The 22150-nt window shown below is 46.1% G+C and overlaps 1 protein-coding gene across 3 annotated transcripts in view; it reads left to right on the top strand.

The window, feature by feature from the left end:
- Window positions 1-22150, top strand: part of HEPH (hephaestin) — a gene marked incomplete at its 5' end in the record, with an annotated part of 48038 nt that overhangs the window by 19401 nt on the left and 6487 nt on the right. For 2 of the 3 annotated variants that reach the window (XM_083423466.1, XM_083423464.1), the window contains 10 exons: window positions 80-219; window positions 1781-1912; window positions 4133-4344; window positions 5285-5429; window positions 7109-7321; window positions 8380-8593; window positions 11693-11841; window positions 15984-16118; window positions 18162-18268; window positions 19474-19699. In XM_083423466.1, coding sequence (XP_083279592.1) covers window positions 80-219; window positions 1781-1912; window positions 4133-4344; window positions 5285-5429; window positions 7109-7321; window positions 8380-8593; window positions 11693-11841; window positions 15984-16118; window positions 18162-18268; window positions 19474-19699 — 1673 coding nt within the window. The remainder of the gene's footprint in view (window positions 1-79; window positions 220-1780; window positions 1913-4132; window positions 4345-5284; window positions 5430-7108; window positions 7322-8379; window positions 8594-11692; window positions 11842-15983; window positions 16119-18161; window positions 18269-19473; window positions 19700-22150) is intronic. The other variant, XM_083423465.1, reaches the window with a different exon arrangement.

Below are 22150 nucleotides of genomic sequence, written 5' to 3' on the forward strand. Positions count from 1 at the left end.
GCAACAACAAAAGCTGCATAATCTAAAGATTTGGTTGTTGTTGCATCCTAGAATCACATGTTTGCTTCTTTGTGTTTAGTTCTTCAGAGCAGTTTTTCAAGCAGAATTCCACTAGGATTGGGGGAACATACTGGAAGGTCCAATACACTGAATACATGGATGGAACTTTTCAGGTGGAGAAGGGGCGGACAAAAGAAGAAAAGCATCTTGGAATACTTGGTAATACATCAAAATTAACTTTCCTGCCCAGCCAGATATATGGGCTATGACTTGTTACATTTTGAGAGGCACGGTGGGAAGTTTTATCTATTTATCTGGAAGATTTGTAACTCCCTCTTTCTGTCTTAACAGAGACACTCAATGCTGCTCACATCAACTATAAATATTTTATGATCTGGGTGGGAAACAGGGATAGTTGTTCAAAAGCCAGTGCAGTGTTACAAAAACAAGAGCATTCCCAAAGATGAAATGCCTACTAGGAAAAAAATGGTATTCACAAGGCAGTGGAAAACCACCAAGGAGGAATCAGTCCACCCTTCCTAGGCAGGCAGAGTCCCACAATCTGGGTACAATCAATGAGGGGCTCCCATATTTTGTTGCAAACAAAATCTAATTTTTCTGTGTACATGATTGACTGTCTATACACTTTTTATTTTTTAATCTTAGATTTTTCAAATGCATTCTGCTGGTTCCTATCCACACAGCAATAGATAGTTTCTGATACAATGTTTTCTGGCCCCTACCCCCAGTCACTATTCTCCTGTCTTCTACTACCTTTGCCTGTTCTGGGCATGCATGGAGGTATTTCTGTAGCTGTGCATGAACACCTTTTTAAAAGTTTGGGGTTTTTTAACCAGAAATGTGCAAGTGCAAAACAGAAAATGTTACCAGCTCCTAGTTACCATGTTTCACTATGGGCAAAATGTAGGTGGTAATGGCTACTAACTAAGATGGTTTTAAAAGAAGATTAGACAAACTCATGGAGGAGAAGACAGCTATGAATGTCTGCTAGCCATGATGGCTATGCTCTGCCTCCATGGCCAGATACAGTGAATGCTTCTGCTTCCATTGCTGGAAGCCGCAGGCGGGAAGAGTACTCTTGCCCCAGGTTCTGCTTGCGGTTTTCCCAAAAGAGACTTCTGGTTGATCACTGTGAGAACAGGATGCTGGACTAGGTGGGCTGTTGGCCTGATCCAGTAGGCTCTGCTTATGTTCTTATGGAGGCCTGTGCTATTTTGGGGCACACGTTTCCTTTTTTGCTTTTTAATATAGAGCAGGGGTCAGCAAGGTTTATCTTGCCTGGGCTGGATCGGTTCCGGGGAGATCCCTCTGTGGGTCGGATCGCATACGCACCCGCAATTTTTGGTGTCTGCTTAGACGTGATTTCCGGTGCCACAGAAGCAAGTCCCCGCCCCACGCTGTGCCGGTTTAGCACAGCGCGCAAGCGGGCAGCTCGGTTTGGGGGCAGCTCGTGGGCCAGTCAAACGACCTCTGTGGGCTGCTTCCGGCCCATGGGCCTTTGGTTGCTGACCCCTGATATAGAGCTCTTGCACAATACTGATATTTAGGTATGCCAGAATTCTCGTAAATAGGTGCTTTCTGCATGCAGCGTTTCAGTGGAAATAAGGCATGCTCATGCTGTTTGAAAACAAAATGGCTCGCAGAGGGGGCAAACTTACAGACCAGCTTTAGTTGTGACTCCTGCATTGCACGGGGTTGGACTAGGTCCCTTCCAGCTCTACAATTCTATGACCTATGATTCCTGTCTTTCTCCCTGCAGGACCAGTGATCAAAGCTGAAGTCGGAGATACTATCCAGGTTACGTTTGCAAACAAAGCCTCTTGGCCTTTTAGCATTCAGCCCCATGGTGCGTTTTATGAAAAGGATTGGGAAGGAACTGCTTACCAGGATGGTTAGTTCTTACATGCACATTTTCATTTTAGCAACAGCTGTATAAAAACTGTGCTCTTCACTTGCTTAGCAAGACCAGGATGAATTGCTTGGGGTGAAGAAGTAGAGGTTGTTTTCAGTTATTTCAGAAAGGGCAGGTTTCACAATGCTTTTAATGCAAGAGCTCCCTATGAGAAAGGGTTGCAGTGTTGGAACTTTTCAGTTTGGAGTGAGGTCTCATTCAGACCTCCTTTTGTGCCACATATTTTAGGATCAGGTCTCTGCTTTCAAGCTCCATGTCCGACACTCCCCCCCCCCCGGTGCTTTCCCCACAAAAAACCGCTCTTTACTGCTGAATCGGAACAAACAGCCATTTGGATTTTCCACAGGATTCTGTTTGCTCAGATTCAGCATCAAAGAGCAGGTCTTTCTGTGGAAAGCTCCAGAGCAAAATTTTTAAAAAGTGCTTGGACACTTACTTTTAAAGTTGGACATCTGCCTGGAAAGCGTGAGGCTTGATATGTGTGGATGAGCCCTAAGAAATGGCATGATAGAAGTCTGCAAAATTGTGCATGGCATTTCGGAGAAAGTGGATGGAGAAAAGTTGACACATAGGGCTTCTCCATGCTCCCACTTGTCCCATGTGTAGAAAGTATGAGACTGAGTGGTTTTCCTCTTGTCCTGTGCTTTCTAGGCATGGGGCCAAGCGACCTGCAATGTGGCACTGCCAGAGGAATTATGATTCTGAATAACAGTTGCTGGGAATCAGATGAGGAATCCTTTTTCAGCTAGAGGGATGATTTCTCATATGGACAAGTTTCCAAGGGACCTGCCTCAAAACGGGATGAAGCCCAGGAGCAGAATCTAAGCACAAGGGCAGTCCTCTCCCCTCCTGCGGTTTCCAGCAGCTGGCATTCAGAAGCATTGGAGGCAGGGCATGGCTATCCAGCCTAGTAGCTCCCCTGCCCATCAACAGCTCCCCTGCCCATTTTTGCCTCCAGCCACACCCACCACTGATATGTGGCCCCTGGAAACCTGCCTGGAAGAAAATGCAACCCTCAAGCTGAAAAAGATTCCCCACTTGCTGGGGGAGGGAGCAAGGCCCACTTAGAGCATGGGGTCTGGGAGCATGGGGGTTTCTCTTTCTCCACCCCACCCTTCCAGTTGTAGGGTTGCTCCGAGGCTTTGGATAGACACAAACAGAACCCCAAATAAGATGCAATTGTACTGTGTTCTTGTTGCAAGCCGTGCTGACAGCTTGGTTATGAAGTGGGGGAAACGAGCCAAACCACAAAAATTAAGAAGACACAATGCCATGAAAAGGTAGACAAAAGAACAACTCAAATTGTCTAGGGATTGGAGAACTCTTCCTAAGAGTAGGTGTTAAAGTTTCTGAGGCCTCTGAGGGTAAGGCAGGTGGGGAGATAGTGGAGGTACAGTGGTACCTTGGGATGCGAACGGGATCCGTTCCAAAGCCCTGTTCAGATCCTGAAGTGAACTCAACCTGCCACTTCTGCGCATGCGTGTTACGTCATTTTGACCGTATGCGCATGTGGCGAAACCCGGAAGTAACACGCTCCGTTACTTCCAGGTTGCCACGGAGCGGAACCCAAAAATACTTAACTTGAAGCACATTTATCCCGAGGTATGACTGTATATAGAATGATGGATGGTATGGAAAATGTAGCTTGAGAAATGAGTGTCTGCCTATCATAATTCTTAGACTCAGGAAATTGCTGAACAGCACTGGTCAGTAAGATCCAGACTGACAAGAGAAAACATTTCTACCCAAACATGAAATTAACCCCCTCACAGCACTGTCTCTCACCAGCTTCGCACCCTCCAGATAGTTCCCATCATCCTTGGCCATCTTTGTGGGGACTCATGGGAAGTGGAGTCCCGCAGTATTTGCAGTACACTAAGCAGGTTTCCCCCAGTTCGTGCTATCTCCCCCCAGCTGCTATGAACGGCTTTAAAATTTCGTTTATTTGTTTTTTGCTTTTATATCCCACCTTTTCCTTCAAAGAGCCTGAGGTGTGGTGTGCATGGTCTCCCCATCACCATCAAATCCCCACAACTGTGAGGTAGGTTTGACCAAGAGGCAGTGACTGACCCAAGGTCACCCAGCGAGCTGCATGCCCAAGTGGGGATTTGAACCCTGGTCTCTCCAACACTCTAACCACTACACCATAACTAGCTCTAATGATACAAGGAGTTGCATAACCCTTCTTGCTTTTCAAAGGCTTATCTAGGAACGGAGCTGCTGTGAAGCCTCTGGGGAGCTTTGTGTACCACTGGACGGTCCCTCAGCATGTTGGGCCTACAGCAACCGACCCTCCTTGTCTGACCTGGATGTACTCTTCTGCATCAGATCCGGTCAGAGACACCAATTCTGGCTTAGTGGGGCCCTTGCTTATATGTCGGCCTGGGACTCTTGATGAACATAATATGCAGGTATGCTTGGTTGCTTTGCCGTTGTGCCATTGACCAGTATCAGCAGAAGGGACTGGAGATGGGTAATTTTTTGAGACTCAACCTACGTTAGTACTCCCATGCGACCACCATCAAAACTGCCAGCCCTACAGAGTCTGAATTCCCTGGTTCCCTACTTGATTGACAGTGGCTTGTGGTTAGGTGGGTAGACTTGGAACATGATGGCGATTATTTTATTGCTTATAGCTCGCCTATCCTCTCCTGAGTCCATGGCAATTAACAGCAAAGTTACAGCATTAAACACAAAGCAAAAAGTTTTACTTATTTACTTACTTTACTTATTTATAAGTATAATGGAACCTCGGTTTTCAAGTGTCTCAGAAGTCGAACGTTTTGACTTTCAAACTCCGAAAATCTGGAAGTAATTGCTTCGGTTTTTGAACGATTTTTGGAAGCTGAACATGCCACATGGCTTCCGTTTTGAGTTTGCCTGTTGTATTGAGGCTTCTGTATTGAGTGGTTTTTGAACATTTTGGAAGTCGAACGGTCTTCTGGAATGGTTTACGTTTGAAAACTGAGGTTCACTGTATATTTGTATGCGGTTTTGTCATTAAAAAATCTAAGCCATTTACAGCAATAAAACCATACAATAAAACCATTAAAAAGTTAAAAGACAGATATCAAATAACTATTGTAGTAGGACATGTTATTAACTGCCAGCATAGGCCTAGCAGAATAGAAAAGATTTCAGCAGAAATTTAAAAGTTGACAAAGAAGGCATGAATCTCCAGTGGCAGGGAGTTCCATTGACACTCAAGGCTTCGTTTCTCACTGTTGTCAAATGAGCCTCACCAACTCGGGGAATGACCAGCAATGCTCTTGCGACTATAACCAACAATGATTAGTGCATGAGAATATATATTTTTCAAAAGCCTGACATCCTGTGTTGTTGCTATCCTAGAAAGGTGTCGAGAAGGAGTTTTATCTCTTGTTTGGTGTGTTTGATGAAAATCTAAGTTGGTATCTGGATGCAAATCTGAAGTACTTTTTGAAAAAGGACCACCCTTTTCAAGATCAAGACTTCAAGGAATCCAACAGGATGCACGGTATGTCATCACTCCCACTCTTAGGGAATGAAGACGCAGTCGAACATTGGATTACCTAGAAATTAATCGGAGCACCTATCTGAAATATCTACTCTGAGCTATCACCTCAGAAAGGATGTTATAGAGTTGGGAAAGGTTCAGAAAGGGGCAACCAAAATGATTAATGGGGTGGAGCAACCCCTCTGTAATCAGAGGTTGCAACATTTGGGACTTCAGTTTAGAGAAAAGGCATGTAAGAGACAACGTTTGTAAACAATCTATGGCATGGAGAAAATGGATAGAGGAAAGCCCCCCTCCCCCCCATAACTCCAGAACGCATGGGCATCCAATAAAGCTGAATGTAAGAAGATTAAGGACAGATTAAAGAGAGGACTTCTTCACTCAGCGCATAGCTGAACTGCAGAACTTGCTTCCAGAAGAGCCAAGGATGGGCCACTAACCTATAGGTTTAGACAAATTCATAGAGGAGAGGACTATTGATGGCTACAAACCTATAGTACTGCTTTTGGGGGACAAGGGCAGGCAGGTGTGGAGGACTGTCTGGTCCTGAATGGGCTAACTGTGCCCCTGAAGGACCAGGTGTGCAGCCTGGGAGTCATTCTGGACTCACAGCTGTCCATGGAGGTGCAGGTCAATTCCGTGTCCAGGGCAGCTGTCTACCAGCTCCACCTGATATGCAGGATGAGACCCTACCAGCCCACAGACTGTCTCACCAGAGTGGTGCGTGCTCTAGTTATCTCCTGCTTGGACTACTGCAATGTGCTCTATATGGGGCTACCTTTGAAGGTGACCCGGCAAATACAACTAATCCAGAATGCGGCAAGGAGTGGCCACTGAGACTATATAATACAGGTCCTGAGAGACCTACATTGGCTCCCAGTGTGTTTTTGAGCACAATTCAAAGTGTTGGTGCTGCCCTTTAAAGCACTAAATGGCCTCGGCCCAGTATACCTGAAGGAGCATCTCCACCCCCATTGTTCAGCCTGGACACTGAGGTCCAGCTCCGAGGGGCTTCTGGCGGTTCCCTCATTGAGAGTAAGGTTACAGGGAACCAGGCAGAGGGCCTTTTCAGTAATGGCGCCTGCCCCTGTGGAATGCCTTCCCATCAGATGTCTTGGAAATAAACAACTATGTGACTTTTATAAGACATCTGAAGGCAGCCCTGTTTAGGGAAGTTTTAAATGTTTGCTGTTTTATCGTGTTTTTAATATTCTGTTGGGAGCCGCCCAGAGTGACTTTGTGAAACCCAGCTATATGGGCAGCTTATAAATAATAAACTATTATGATATTGTTATTACAAGCCATGAAGGCCATTTTCTGCGTTAACAAGTTGGAGGCAGCGATGCTTCTCAATGCCAGTTGCTGCAAACCACAAGAGGGGAAAGTGTAGCTCTTGCGCAGCTTGTGGTTTTCCATTGGTGCATCTTGTTGGTCATTATGAGAACAGGATGCTGGATTTGATGGGGCCCCTTTGACCTGATTCAGCAGGCTCTTACAATATTCTTATTTATTTCATTTATTTCTTTTGTAAAGTTTATACTCTGCTTGGTTGCAAAAAAAAAAAGAGAAGCCCCCCCCCCCCCAATTCAAAGCAGTATATGAAAAGGTATGGTCTATGCATGAATCAAATAAATAAATGTCTCCTTTTTTGTTTATTTTCCTTTGCCCCCCCCCTAAAGCCATTAATGGGTTCCTGTTCAGCAACCTGCCTCTCCTAGATGTCTGCAGGGAAGAAACTGTCTCCTGGCATCTCTTGGGCTTTGGCAGTGAAGCCGATGTCCACGGCGCAACCTTCCAGGGAAATACGGTCTTGATGAATGGGATGAGGCGAGATGGAGCCAGTCTCTTCCCTCACACATCTGCCACAGCCCTCATGCAGCCAGATAGCGAAGGTAAATGCCTCAACCCATTTGCAACCTTTCTCTCTCATGCCCAAACCATATATTTTATGCATGCTTAAAAGCACAAGGTTTCCCTGAAAGAATCCTGGGAACTATAGTTTGTTAAGTATCTTGGGGAATTACAGCTCTGTGAGGTGTGGGCTACATTTTGCAGGATGCTGGCGGCGGGGGGGGGGGGGGGAGTTTGTGCTTCCAATGTATGGTGTAGACCAGTGTAGTCAGTTTGGAAGCAGAGTAAACATTTTCAGTCTAATCATAACCTTTACTGTCCAAGGAAACAGAGTTACGCAAGCTTTCAATAAAGGCCATGTAGAGACAGTGACCTTGGATATGCAAGATCTCTCTTCTAAATCCCTGGAGATGAATTTTTCAGGGTTTTGTTTTGCTTTCAAGCTTGAGGCACAAGTCAGTGTGGTAGAATCACAGAATTGTAGGGCATAGTGCAATTGAAATTAGAACCTGGGAGACCAGGGTTCAACTTTCCACCCAGCAATGAAGCTTAGTGGGCTCTCTTGAGTCACACCCTCCTTCTCAGCCAAATCTACTTCATAGAATCGTTGGGAGGATAAAATGAGGGTTCGTTAGTTAGACCCATGGCTTGATATGATAGAGCACAAGTCTGTCCTGCAAATGCAAGCCCAAGGGGGGGGGAGGTGACATGAATGAATTTTATAAAAATTATGCCTGGCAAAGAGAATGTGGACAGAGAAAAGTTGCTCTACCTCTCTCATGACACTAGAATTTGTGGACATCCAATGAAGCCAAATGTTGGAAGATCAAGAAAGGTGAAAGGAAGTCCTTCGCAAAGCAGACAGTTAATAATAATATTATAATAATTTATTATTTATACCGCACCCATCTGACTGGGTTGAACTGTGGAACTCCCTGCAGTGGACTACAAAGCCCATCAGCCACAGTCAACACAGCCATATGGCACTGGGGGGGGGGCATTCCTGTGCTGGCTGAGGCTGGTGGGAGTTTTGATTGAAAACATCTGGAGGGACCTGTCTGCCACCATCTTGCACATCTCTGTTTATGCTGCCCACTAGGGACTTTTGAAGTATACTGTCAGACTAGCAACCACTACCAGTCTGGGATGAGAGGACGTTACTCAGTTCAGCAGTGTGGGAAGAACACACTGTTTCCAGACCAGCAATATGAGCAAGTGAGGACCTTCTACATCATGGCAGAAGAAGTGGAGTGGGACTATGCTCTGGATCGCCATTGGGCACTGGAAAGATATAACAGCTCTGCGGAGGAGAGGTAACTGGTCTGCTTCAGAAAGGAGCAGGAGGACTAGATAGTTTGATCTAGCAGGCTCTTCTGTTCTTCTGGCTCCTCTCCACGCCAAGTTGGCTGAGTTAACTTTTATTTGCTTGCTTTACAGTATGGATTTTTATGCCACCTTTCAAAGCAAAAGTTTCCATAAGAGGGCTTATAGTCAGTGTCAAAATATTAAAAACAAAACAAAAACACAAATACCTGCAATTTTATAAAGAGACAGCATAAGACAATTACTAGTCCATACCCACAAAATAATGTTACAGTTTAAATACAGAGATCTTAAAAACCCAGCTTGTCCTTTTAACCCAAAGGGGCAATGAGGTTGTCAGACCCCCAGAACTTTCCTGAAGTTCCCAGGTTTGCTTGGCCATTACTGGGGGTGGGGGGACGGCTTGAATCTCCAGGTGGACAAGTCCACCTGAAAATACTATTATTATTATTATTATTATTATTATTATTATTATTATTATTATTATTATCATCATCATCATGGCTGTGAGTGCAGCTTGCAAGCTTCAGCCTAGTAAAGGTAAAGGGACCCCTGACCATTAGGTCCAGTCGTGACTGACTCTGGGGTTGCAGCGCTCATCTCGCTTTATTGGCTGAGGGAGCCGGTGTACAGCCTCCGGGTCATGTCGGCGGAAACGCCGTTTACCTTCCCGCCAGAGCGGTACCTATTTATCTACTTGCACTTTGACGTGCTTTCGAACTGCTAGGTTGGCAGGAGCAGGGACTGAGCAACGGGAGCTCATCCCATCGCGGGGATTCGAACCGCCAACCTTCTGATCAGCAAGTCCTAGGCTCTGTGGTTTAACCCACAGCGCCACCCGCGTCCTTCAGCCTAGTAGGAGCCAGCTGAAAATCACAGCACAAACTCTCTGAGGGTATCTTCACTTCCCCCTCTCCCCCCTCCCCTTTTCTAGTTAGACTCTGTCTTTGCAAATTATTGCATAGACTTAGTGATTTCACCAAGACCTGTCCCCCATGACATCACTGGGGCCCACACCTGCGTCCCAGGTTTGGGCCCTGAAATATCAGGGTCTGTGAAGCTCCTGACCTGACAGTCTTTGGGGCAAAGAACTCAAACATACATTCCAGGTCAGTTTATTAATAATAGTAACAACAACAGCAGCAGTGTGTTTTAAGCACAGTTGCTGTGGTGGTTATCATTATTGTGATATTGTTCATTTTTATTCATTCCATTAAAAAATATTCTATGCTGCTTTATTCGGGGGGCAGGGGACCCCAAAGCTGTTTATGAAAAAAACTAAAGCAATAAAATTATAAGAAAGAAGAATTAACTGCAATAATTTGGGGCCCTTTCCAACTCGACAATTCAGTGATTCTAAGCTAAGAATTTTTCAGTGGGGTATATGTGGAAATCAAAATGACTATAAACTAAAAACAAATTGAAATTCACACCAACTTCATAAATGTATGGGTAGGCTAGCCTAAACAAAATACATATCTTACAGGTGCTGATAAGACAGCTATGAAGGTGCCTGTGTGGTATCGGTAGCCCAAGGAATGTCTGTTTTTCTAAGCCTGGGAAATGCAGGCTGAATTGAGTGGTTAGTCGCAATAGTTCCAGAGACTAGAACAGAGACTAGAACAAAGACACAGGCAAGAATTAGGGGTGCTTCCTGAGTATTAACCCCAAGTGATCCAGAAAACCAGGCTTGGCTGAATCACAATCCACCCTCCTCACTCCGCTGATAACATTCTGGGACACATTTCACACACACACCCATCCCACCTCCTGCTCCCTAGTTTAAAATGAGGCAGATTCCTCTCCTTTCCTTTTCTTCTTTGCCCCTTCCCAGCTTGGCTGCTTGCTCCTGCTGAAATCCCAGGCATTTGCCCTCTTCAGTCTTCCTAGTGTTTCAGACCATTCCAAACCTTGAATATCTGCATACAAAAGGGATGGCGTACCCTCTGGCCTTTTAACATGCTTCCTAATTCTTGCCCTGCTATTGCTCCCCAGCAGCACCATATGGAAGGCAGAAGATTTTTGAGGCTTAAATGTGCGGATTGCAGCAATGTGGCCTAAGGAAAGAGGTGGGGAACCTAAGGCTGGGGGGCAAAGGAGGCCCTCTCTGGGCCTCAGCAGCCAGGGCTCCAACCACCCCCTCAGTTCCGCACACACCTGAGTGCTTTTGCCTGAGTGTCCTTCAACAGAATGCCTCCCACTTGCCGGAAAGGAGGCTGGGGAGACATGTGGGTGGGTAAAAGCTTCCGACTTTTGCACAGCTAGAACACAGCTGATTGCAGAAAGATAACAGCAACATCCATTTTCAGGGCTGTCTTAAGCATATCCGGCCGTGGTGCAAAGACCCCTCCGGCGCCCCACCCCGCGTTTTACAGAGTTGTCAACCTTTTCCCAAGCCTCTGTGGGGATCGCTCTCCTCCGCAGGGGCTTGGGAAGGAAGCTGCATGTCCACCAGCCATATAGTTGGCGGGGCGCAGCTTCCATCTTAAGCCTCTGCAGGGTCGCTCTCCTCCTGCGGAGGCTTGGGAGGCAAGCTGCATGCCTGCCAGCCATGTGGTTGACAGGGCGCAGCTGGCGGGTGTGCAGGAGGGAAAGGGGAGGCCGTTGGCAAAGCCACGCAGCTTCCCCACTTGCTGGGGTACCCCTGAGAGGTTGGCGCCCTGGCGCAATGCGCCAGTAGTCCCAATGGAAAAGACGGCTCTGGCCATTTTAGCTCTAGCCACTTCCACTTTTGCCTCTCTGGCCCTGCTGATCCCTGAAATGTGGCCCCTTGAAAGTTGCTCATGTGGGAATGCAGCCCTGAAATCCCTGGCTGGAGGGATTTCATGAAACCATTCCACCACCAACACCAAGGGCATGCACCAGGATATTATCACTTTTAGTTCCCCTGCTAGTTCATAGCTGACCTGTACCCAGGTCCCCCTATGCTAAGCCTTTTCCAGGCATCTCCCAAAGCCTTTCCTCTCAGCGGGCTTCACATCTCCAGAAACCAGATTCCCTAGAGCCATGACCTGTCCAGCACAGACAAGATGTGTGTTATTGTTTTATTAATGCCAACAGAGCATCATTAATGCACAAAGGAACTTCAGCATTCACAGGTATAGCGACGTGTTTCTGAGTGGCAAGAACGGACTCCTTGGCTCCCGGTACAAAAAAGCAGTATACAGGGAATACACGAATGGGACATTCAAGACCCTAAAGAGCAGGACGGATGGCGAGGAACACCTAGGGATCCTGGGTAAGGAGAAGGATTGTACACAAAGTAGGTGCTGCTCCTCTCACTTCTCCAGGAGTTAGTGATGGCCACCAAATTAGATGGGTTTAAAAGATGGCCCACTGACCTGATCCAGCAGGATCTTCTTTTGTTCCTGTGTTCCTGTGTTCCATTCGAGCAAGTCTGGGGCTTAACCTGCAAGCAAGTTTGTTAGATAGCACAATCAGAAACAGGCTACAGGGGTCTTTTTTACTTATTTTTGCTTTTACTTTTTTTTACTTCCATAGAAAAGGGTGAATATAAATTAAATGCATCGGGGGGGGGGTGCCAATTGTCACTTTGATGAAAACAGCATTGCACGGACACTGAAAAAAAATGTGCACAAAAATCCCACAATGAACACCCATCCAGATGACCTGGTCTACACGTGCAGCAGAGTTAGATGTTTGAAAGCTAGAGACAGTAGAGTGCACTGCACTGTTTCAGACAGCAGGTGGGGGTATAACTTATGAATCAGCCCCTTTGTAAAAACATTCTCTGCAAATGAATTTTAATGCAGTAGGTGTTATAGGACTCTCTCGTGTTTCACAGGAATAGCTCAGCTATACCGCTGGAAATTGTTGCTAGATTTACCAGTTTTCTAATTAACAAGAGGTGGGTTTTTTATGGTTTGGTTTAGTTTGATACTCTAGGAGAGTGTTAAAAAAATAGGATGCCTTGTGGTCAGAAGTGGTACATTGCACTCCCCGGCCTCAGAACCCTGCCATTCTGTTAACACTTCATATGTCTGCATGTGTAAACCAAGCCTGGTCACTGCTTTTTTTCCAGCTGGAGCTCACCGAAACCCAGTTCTGGCACCTCTTAGGTGGGCGCCATTGCCATTCTAAGAGAACAAGGGGGGTGTTCGTGCTGAGTTCTGGCACCTCTTTTTCTAGAAAAACAGCACTGGAGGCATAAGGGTTTGTTATTCTGACTGGTGTGTAATTGGAATGCAGAGTTAAAGTAAATTATCAAATCATCAATTCTAGCACGCAGGGGACCGCCTCTCCTGGTATGCCCCGCGGAGGACCTTAAGGTCCACAAATTACAACATTTTGGAGGTCCCAAATCGCAAGGTGGTTAGATTGGTCTCAACTAGGGCCAGGGCCTTTTCAGTACTGGCCCCAACTTGGTGGAATGCTCTGTCACAAGAGACTAGGGCCCTGTGGGACTTGATATCTTTCCACAAGGGCCTGCAAGACAGAGCTGTTCCACCTGGCCTTTGGTTTGGACTCAGTCTGACCCTTATGTTTCCCTCCCCTTGTGGTTTTGGTCTATGGGCTATCATTAAAATGAGGCTGCTTTTTAAATTGTACCTTAACCTGTATTTTAAATTGGTCGCCCCTATTATGTTTTTATTGTAATTTTACTGGTGTTAGCCTCCCTGAGCCCAGCTTTGGCCAGGGAGGGCGGGGTATAAATATTTTTTAAAATTATTATTATTATTATTACAATTGGCATTATTAATTGTATTATGATTTGGTATTATAAATTGGTATTGACAACAAGGCTTTTATTGGGTTATTGTAACTGAAAACTAATAAAAATTATTACATAAAAAAAAGAAAAATAGCACTGGGCCTGATGTACCTTGGACTTCAAATTATCATCATAATAGACTCCCATTATAAATGTAAGAACTGAGGATGTCTAGGCACTTGAGGGTCTTCTCCCCCATTGTGATGCCTCTCCAGATGTAGATGGGAGTCTCTCTGTAGCAACATTCACAACACACATTTAAAGCAGTATCTGAGCACCATGCCACTTCAAACAGTCACGGCAACCCCCCCCCAAAAAAAAAAAAAAAATTCTGGGAGCTGTAGTTTGTTAAGGTACAATTCCCAGTGTGGTTTGATAATGCAGCTCCCATAATCCTTTTGGGGAAGCCACTGATTATTTAAACTGGTATAATAGAACTTTAATGGCATGATGTCAATGTGGACTGTATCTCTGGAGTGCTGTGTTCTTTTGATAAGTTTTTTCTGCTTTTCCCTCTCCATGGCTCTTCAGCGTACTGTGGGTAGCAATGGAAATTTATTATGTGCTGCTTATTATGGGCTGTTCTGTCCATGCCCACTCTTTTCTGCCCATGCCTTTCCCGCTCTCATGGGAAAATAGCTGGGTCAGTATAAATAACTACCGCAGCTTAGTCACAGTGCAAGCCATCAGAAGAGATGGGTCTGACTATAATTGCAGGGGAGCACAGCTGTACTAGGCACAAAATAAATCTGGGGCCCAGACTCTCAGCTTTTCTATTTCCTTCTTCTTTTTAAAAAACGGTTTTATTAACGTTATTATTGCAATTCATTGCCATAGCGATTATATATGAAGCATTCTTGTTTTCTAAGAAGAAAAAAGAAAACAAATTAACTAGAAAAGGCGGGGGAACGGAGAGAACATGAGATGTGGAAGGCGGAAGGGATAATATAACAAAAAATTCTATGGGGCAATTAATAAAAGGAAAAATGTCATCATTTACATTGTCATCCAGAAATGTAAGAACTTTGCAATACATTTTGTTTTCTCAATTATTTCAGATTGCGTTTTTCTTTTCTTTCTTTCTTCGGTTTTTTTGGTAATTGGTTTTTCAATTTCAATTAACAAAATATAGCCATACTATGAAAAGGAGGCTTCGTAGATGTACAGAAAAGAAAGCTAAATAGCAGCTGATGGTTGTATTTTTAAACATTCCAAGAAAGACAATCAAATGAAAGTATCTCTCAATAAGTTTCCTTGAGTCTGTTGAGAGTGAAAACCATGTTTGATTGCCTTAACAAAGCCAATAAAAGGATATATAGAAAGCGTTAGTCCTCCCATCGCACTGGATCAATATTCCTATACTTGCAAACTTCAGCCTTCAAAAAGATTTGCATTTAAAGTTTTCCAAATCTTTATGATCACTAATCTAGCTGCCAATAATAAATGGAGGATGAGGTTCTTATTGGTTATATTCTTAATCTAAGGAGTAAAATAAGTGCTGCATGTTTCTTATACATATGTTTTATCATTAAGATATTTTGCCAGGTTTTCCTTGGCTAATTAGTTGTAGCAGGGGGATCTTTGTTTCCCCATTTTTGTAGCTTTCCTTTCCTTTTGTAAAAGCCTCTTCCCCTTGAAGAATGAGAATTCTGAAGCAAGATATTCAGGCACCACTCTAACCAGTTCATTCAGGAGAAGTGAGCCTCCTCCTGCCTTTCAGTGTTTTAGCTAATTAAAATTGTTTGCAAAGATGATGCATGGGTGTATAGCAAGGTTTATTTTGGGGGGGGGGCAGGCCTTTTGTTGGGGTGACAGAACCTCAGTTAGCTATGCATTTTTATTGATTTTTATTGATTGGGGGGGACAACTATCCCCCCCTGCCCCCCCGGCTATTCCCATGTAAAGGTAAAGGGGCCCCTGACCGTTAGGTCCAGTCGTGACTGACTCTGGGGCTGCAGTGCTCATCTCGCTTTATTGGCCGAGGGAGCCGGCGTACAGCTTCCAGGTCATGTGGCCAGCATGACTAAGCTGCTTCTGGCAAACCAGAGCAGTGCAGAGAAACACCGTTTACCTTCCCGCCAGGGTGGTACCTATTTATCTACTTGCACTTCGACGCGCTTTCGAACTGCTAGGTTGGCATGTATAGTAGGCTAAATCAAACACACTCAGGTAAAAGCAGGCAGGGTTGTGCAGAACTGAGAGGCGTGGCCTGCATTGAGGCCTGGAGAGTTGCTTTCTCCCAAAGCAGCAGGTTAAAATAGTGCTTGCATATTTCACTTCAGAACTCTCATTACTTAGAGAGTGGGGACTTACTTTGGGAAGCAAGCAAGTGGAGGGCGGGTCTGGGTCCCAAATTCACTCTGAACCTAGTATAGCAATGCCCCCTGCACATCTTGGCAGGCTTGAGTAGACCCACTTCTTCCGATGGCTTGGACTGTGGAAACATTGAGATAATTCTTTGTACTGACCCAGCAATAGCTACAGCTACTGCATGAGCACATGCACATCACTGTATGAGCATTGTTATGCCACCCACATATTGCTTTCAATGCACAGCTTTCAAGTGTACATCTTTTTATGTTGTTCTCATCCATTCCTAGTCACTGTCCCAACAGCGCTTGTTCCCTAAAGCATCTCCTTGCCTCTAGGTCCGTTCATCTGGGCAGAAGTGGGAGACGTCCTCAATATTGTGTTCAAGAACAACGCCACACGGCCTTACTCCATTCATGCCCATGGAGTCCTGGAGAAGAACAGCAACAAAGGCTCAGAAGGAGCAATGCCTGGTGAGTCTTAGGCCTCTGCTGTGAGTTGCCTTGTCTAGACCCCTGTGTCATGCATAGTGGCCAAGCTTCTTATTAACTATCCCCTGCAGTGCTCACAGAGACCACCTGGAGTCCATCCTCAGGCACCTGTATGGTTAGAGGCTGGGTGGGCTGCCTATCATTTTGCGCAGTCTGGGACCCATACCAATAGACTCGAGTGACAAGAAAGGAGATTCCGATGAAACATCAGGAAGAACTTTCTGACAGCAACAGCTGCTCAGCTGTGGAATGGACCCCATTGGAAGGTGATAGACTCTCCTTCCTTGGAAGTTTTTGGTTTTTTGGTTTTTTGCTCCTGAGCTTTCCCTGTTAAAAACCTGCTCTTTAAAGCCCAATGGAAGCAAATGGCAACCCAAAGAAAACCCAAAGAGCCATTTCCTCCCATTAAAGGAGCCAGTGCGCTCCTTTAGAGAGCGGCATATCATGGAGAAAGCTCCAGAGGGAAAGGAAGGGGGGTGCTCAGATACAGAGCTTTAAAGTGTAGGCCTGTGCCTGGGAAGCTTTTTGCCTTTTTGCACTTGTGCAAAAAAAATGAGAGGTACAAAATACAAGATAGGTGACACCTGGCTTGAGAGCAGTACATGTGAAAAGGATCTAGGATTCTTGGTTGACCACAAACTTGACATGAACCAACAGTGTAACGTGGCAGCAAAAAAAGCCAATGCAAATCTGGGCTGCATCAATAGGAGTATAGCATCTAGATCAAGGGAAGTAATAGTGCCACTGTATTCTTCTCTGGTCAGACCTCACCTGGAGTACTGTGTCCAGTTCTGTGTCCAGTTCTGGACACCACAGTTCAAGAAGGACACTGACAAAATGGAACGTGTCCAGAGGAGGGCAACCAAAATGGTCAAAGGCCTGGAAACGATGCCTTATGAGGAACAGCTAAGGGAGCTGGGCATGTTTAGCCTGGAGAAGAGGAGGTTAAGGGGTGATATGATAGCCATGTTCAAATATATAAAAGGATGTCACCTAGAGGAGGGAGAAAGGTTGTTTTCTGCTGCTCCAGAGAAGCGGACACGGAGCAATGGATCCAAACTACAAGAAAGAAGATTCCACCTAAACATTAGGAAGAACTTCCTGACAGTAAGAGCTGTTTGACAGTGGAATTTGCTGCCAAGGAGTGTGGTGGAGTCTCCTTCTTTGGAGGTCTTTAAGCAGAGGCTTGACAACCATATGTCAGGAGTGCTCTGATAGTGTTTCCTGCTTGGCAGGGGGTTGGACTCGATGGCCCTTGTGGTCTCTTCCAACTCTATGATTCTATGATTCTAAGAGCAGGCCAAAAGGTAATTGTGGGTAAGCCCTTGATTTTCGATAAGAAACATTTCATAACTGGATATTTAAATGACTTAATTGTAAGATATTTATAGAAACCTGATACAAGTTTTAATCTTCTTCTAGTCTATTGTTATTTTAACTTTTCAAAAATTTTAAGTTATTGTTAATTTTCCACATTGGTAATTGTATTATCTTTTTTTTTGCAAACCCTTTTGAGGTGTTTTTTAAAAATATAATTAAGCGCTGTACAGTATAAGGGACATGGGTGGTGCTGTGGTCTAAACCACTGAGCCTAGGGCTTGCTGATCAGAAGGTCGGGGGTTTGAATCCCTGTGACAGGGTGAGTTCCTGTTGTTCGGTCCCAGCTCCTGCCAACCTAGCGGATTGAACGTGCAAGTAGATAAATAGGTACCGCTCCGGCGGGAAGCTAAACGGCGTTTCCATGCGCTGCTCTGGTTTCGCCAGAAGCGGCTTAGTCATGCTGGCCACATGACCCGGAAAAACTGTCTGTGGACAAACACCATCTCCCTCGGCCAATAAAGCAAGATGAGCGCCGCAACCCCAGAATCGTTCACAACTGGACCTAATGGTCAGAGGTCCCTTTACCTTTACCTTTACAGTATGAATATTATGAAAAAAATAAGTCTCTGAGATTCCAACAGAAGTAGAAAGATGTCAATTTCTCTCTAATAATAATAATAAAATTTGTGTCTGTGTCTGTCTTAGGTGAAATTGTCACCTATCGATGGGATGTTCCTGAAAGATCTGGCCCAGGACCTAATGATTCTGCCTGTGTCTCTTGGATCTACTATTCCAGTGTGGATCCTGTAAAGGTTTGCAGTTTTTCTCTAGCTTTTGTGAGAGGATTATGCCACCATGCAAAGGAGCTCCCCACCAGGATATTTATTCATACTAAGCTTACACTGTGCAAGCAAAGACCTGTGCTCACTATACAGGTTTCAGGGACAAGGCTGAAGAGGAGGATGAATGGTGAAGGTCATGCCCCCCCCCTTCTCCTGTAGTTCCCAGAGAAGAGGATGGCAGTCTCGAATTACAGCAGGGCTTTCAGGAAAACAACAACTTAGAGAGAGGAAAACAGCAGTTATAAGGTGTTAGGAGATGGAGGAGGGGAGGCAAAACAGTTAGCTGACACGTCACTGGACCACATGACCAACCCTTCTCCCCAAACGCGACATTTGTTAAGGGTGCAGAACAAAGGGCACAGAAACAGTTGACCATGGATGGACGCCATAGAGGCAGGTGTTGTTGCTAGGAGGGAAGGAGAGAGGAGCTCAGTGCGAGCAATGCCATCATTGAGGAATGACTGGATTCTTTGTCTTTCACTGTGATGACTCAAAAAAAAATCTTAAGAAATAACTTTCTTGTTTCCTGCCTGCTTCTTGGTGCCATTGGGAGAGGGAGAAAATTCCTCACTCCTGGCAATAGGGTTGCCATATTTCAAAAAGTAAAAACCAGGACACCCCAAAGCTGTTAAGCTTTCATTTTACAAAAACACACACACAAATACAAAGTGCCACCTTTCAGAAATCACCCCCAGGTGTCAATTCCACCTTTGAAATCCCAGTAACGTCTGGGAAAATCCAGACGTATGGCAGTTTGGGAAACCCTAGTTTATAGAAATCCTTGGTTGTAGCCTGTAGAATGTACAGAGGTACCTTGGGATGCGAACGGGATCCGTTCCGGAGCCCCATTCGCATCCCGAATGGAACGCAAGATGCGACGGCGCATCTGCGTCTGTGCGGGTCATGTTTCGCCGCTTCCGTGCCTGCGCGTGACATCATTTTGAGCGTCTGCGCATGCGTGAGCGGCGAAGCCCGGAAGTAACGCGCTCCGTTACTTCCGGGTTGCCGTAGAGTGCAACACGAACGCGCTCAACCCGAAGCGCATTCAACTCAAGGTATGACTGTACTTTGGAGGAGAATTCTTTTGGTTCCAGAAGCTGCCCCAGCTAACAGGAATCTGTAAGTAAAAATGCTAGGATAACCTTCCCAACTTTTCTCTGCCCTTTTACCCCCAGGATGTGTTCAGTGGTCTCATTGGCCCCCTAAAGGTCTGCCGTAAAGGGACGCTGGATTTAGATGGTAGAAGGAAAGGTGTCAACAAGGAGTTTGCACTCCTCTTCTTGATTTTTGATGAAAATCAGTCCTGGTACCTGGAGGAGAATGTGCAAAAGTATGCCCAAGGGGACTGGGTTCATTCCCACCGAGAGGACGAAGAGTTTCTGGAGAGCAACAAAATGCACGGTGACTTTGTGTTATTACTTTTTCATCCTGCATGGCTGCCTGCCTTTGCCCTGGATTGCAAAGCGTCGCCTAGAATTGTCTATATTAAAAAAACACACACCTGGGCCATCTATTTCCCACTGTTACCATCTTTTCAAAAGTAATGTTCATATTTATTTATTTGGGTTTCTCACTGGAAAGGCTATGGGGGTAGGGAAAAGAAAGGGACCTCTCTACCGCCTTTCAACCAAGGTATTATGTGTTTTCAGAACCCGCCTTATTCTGATGACTGTAATTTGTGTTAACTGGTTTTAGTATTTCAGTTTAAACTTTAGCAAACCGTCTTGGGACCTGCTGGTGAAGGGCAAGTAATAAATAAATGATAAAAGCAGCAATAACTATAATATTTATAAGATAGGCAGCAATACTTCTGAAGCCCCTGGAGGGTAGGGGAGAGATGCTCTTGCAGGACCAGGCATCGGGCTCCCATACCCCAACCCATGCAAATAAGAGACCAATAAGGGACGCGGGTGGCTCTGTGGGTTAAACCACAGAGCCTAGGGCTTGCCGATCAGAAGGTCAGCAGTTCGAATCCCCGTGACAGGGTGAGCTCCTGTTGCTCGGTCCCAGCGCCTGCCAACCTAGCAGTTCGAAAGCACGTGAAAGTGCAAGTAGATAAATAGGTACCGCTCCAGCGGGAAGGTAAACAGTGTTTCCGTGCACTGCTCTGGTTTGCCAGAAGCGGCTTAGTCATGCTGGCCACATGACCCAGAAGCTGTACGCCGGCTCCCTCAGCCAATAAAGTGAGCGCCGCAACCCCAGAGTCGGTCACGACTGGACCTAACGGTCAGGGGTCCCCTGCAACCTTGCCGCCGCTCGTGGACCTGTTCTGGGGGCTGGGGTCGGGGGAAGCACGGGCTTCCCGCACCCCAGCCCCGTGGCTAAAAAGGAGAAGCCTGAAGCCCCTGGAGCGTAGGTAGCTATCTTCAAGCCTTCGGAGTGCAGCGCTGCACTCCAAAGGCTTGCGGATAGCCGCCTGAAGCCTGGAGAATGGGAGGGGTCAGTGCACACCGATCCCTCTTGCTCTCCAGGCTTCGCTTTGCTGGAGAGGTGCTGCACAATTTTCCCTCTCTGCGCAGCGCCCCTTCAGCGAAGCGGGAGGAGAAATGGAAGGGGCTCTGTTTCTCCTGCCGCTTCACTGAAGGGGCGCTGAGCAGAGAGGGGGAGAATTTTTTTTCCCTGTTCTCCCCCTCCTATGGTCGGGTGCGTCCTATGGTCCAGTGCATCCTATAGACCAAAAAATACGGTAAATGGGCAAGGGGCGGATCTGAGGGAAGCCCACTGTCGGCTCCATCTGCTCTGCCCTCTGGCACAGCCCATGTCCCAGCCTGCATCCTCATTAGCCAAAGCCAAGTACAGGCTAGGATACAGTTCCTGATAGGCGGAGGGGGCTTAAGCCCCCACTGCCTATCAAGAAGGCCACCGCTGGTCACACCAACTACCTTTTGTGTTGGGGAAGCTGGGCAGAGAACTCAGGAGAATGTTTTGAGTAAGGTTCAATTCCACTTTGTGCCCTCACCCAACGTTTCAAGAGTCGAGAAGGTGTTGCTTAGCACCCTGCACTCAGGACTATTAAACACACCTTCTGAAGAGGGAGGACTAAGGAAGGATCTCAGACTTCACAGGGGAGCGCCCTTTTATTGGAAAAGTGCAGCAGCACAGACTTCAGAACCTGCCACTTTCAGCCATTAGCTTTTCTCTCTAATTGTTGCTGAGTTGTGGAAGAAAAAAGCCTGCTGTGTAGCAATTTGCACATGATTAGTTCCTGGAAGTAATACTGAAAGACTCAGAAGTTGCTAGGATTTGACTTTTGGCTGTACCTTAGATGCCCTTTCTAAGTTAGAATCCACTGATAATGTTAATGAAACCAGACCAACTCGACCCCAAACCTCTGAATCCTGCCACTAGGGAGAGCAGGGCTGTTGCAGGAAGGACACGCAGGAGCAAAGCACCTGAGATGACTTCTGTAAAGAAGAGAGGAAAGTCGATTCAAATCCCCACGACGGGGTGAGCTCCCGTTGCTCGGTCCCTGCTCCTGCCAACCTAGAAGTTCGAAAACATGTCAAAGTGCAAGTAGATAAATAGGGACTGCTCTGGCGGGAAGGTAAATGGTGTTTCCGTGCGCTGCTCTGGTTCGCCAGAAGCGGCTTAGTCATGCTGGCCACATAACCCGGAAGCTGTACTCCGGCTCCCTCGGCCAGTAAAGCGAGATGAGCACTGCAACCCCAGAGTCGGTCACGACTGGACCTAATGGTCAGGGGTCCCTTTACCTTTACCTAGCTACATTATAGGGAGAGGCAACTAAAACCGTTACTGGAGTCACTAGACAATCTTTACTAGGGAAGGTTCCTCTTTATTCCCAGATAGGGTGGTCAACCAGATCCCATTGTGTGTGGGGGGGGGGGATATCCC

This window comes from Podarcis tiliguerta (assembly GCF_965153285.1).
Source record: "Podarcis tiliguerta genome assembly, chromosome: Z".
Taxonomy (NCBI): domain Eukaryota; kingdom Metazoa; phylum Chordata; class Lepidosauria; order Squamata; family Lacertidae; genus Podarcis; species Podarcis tiliguerta.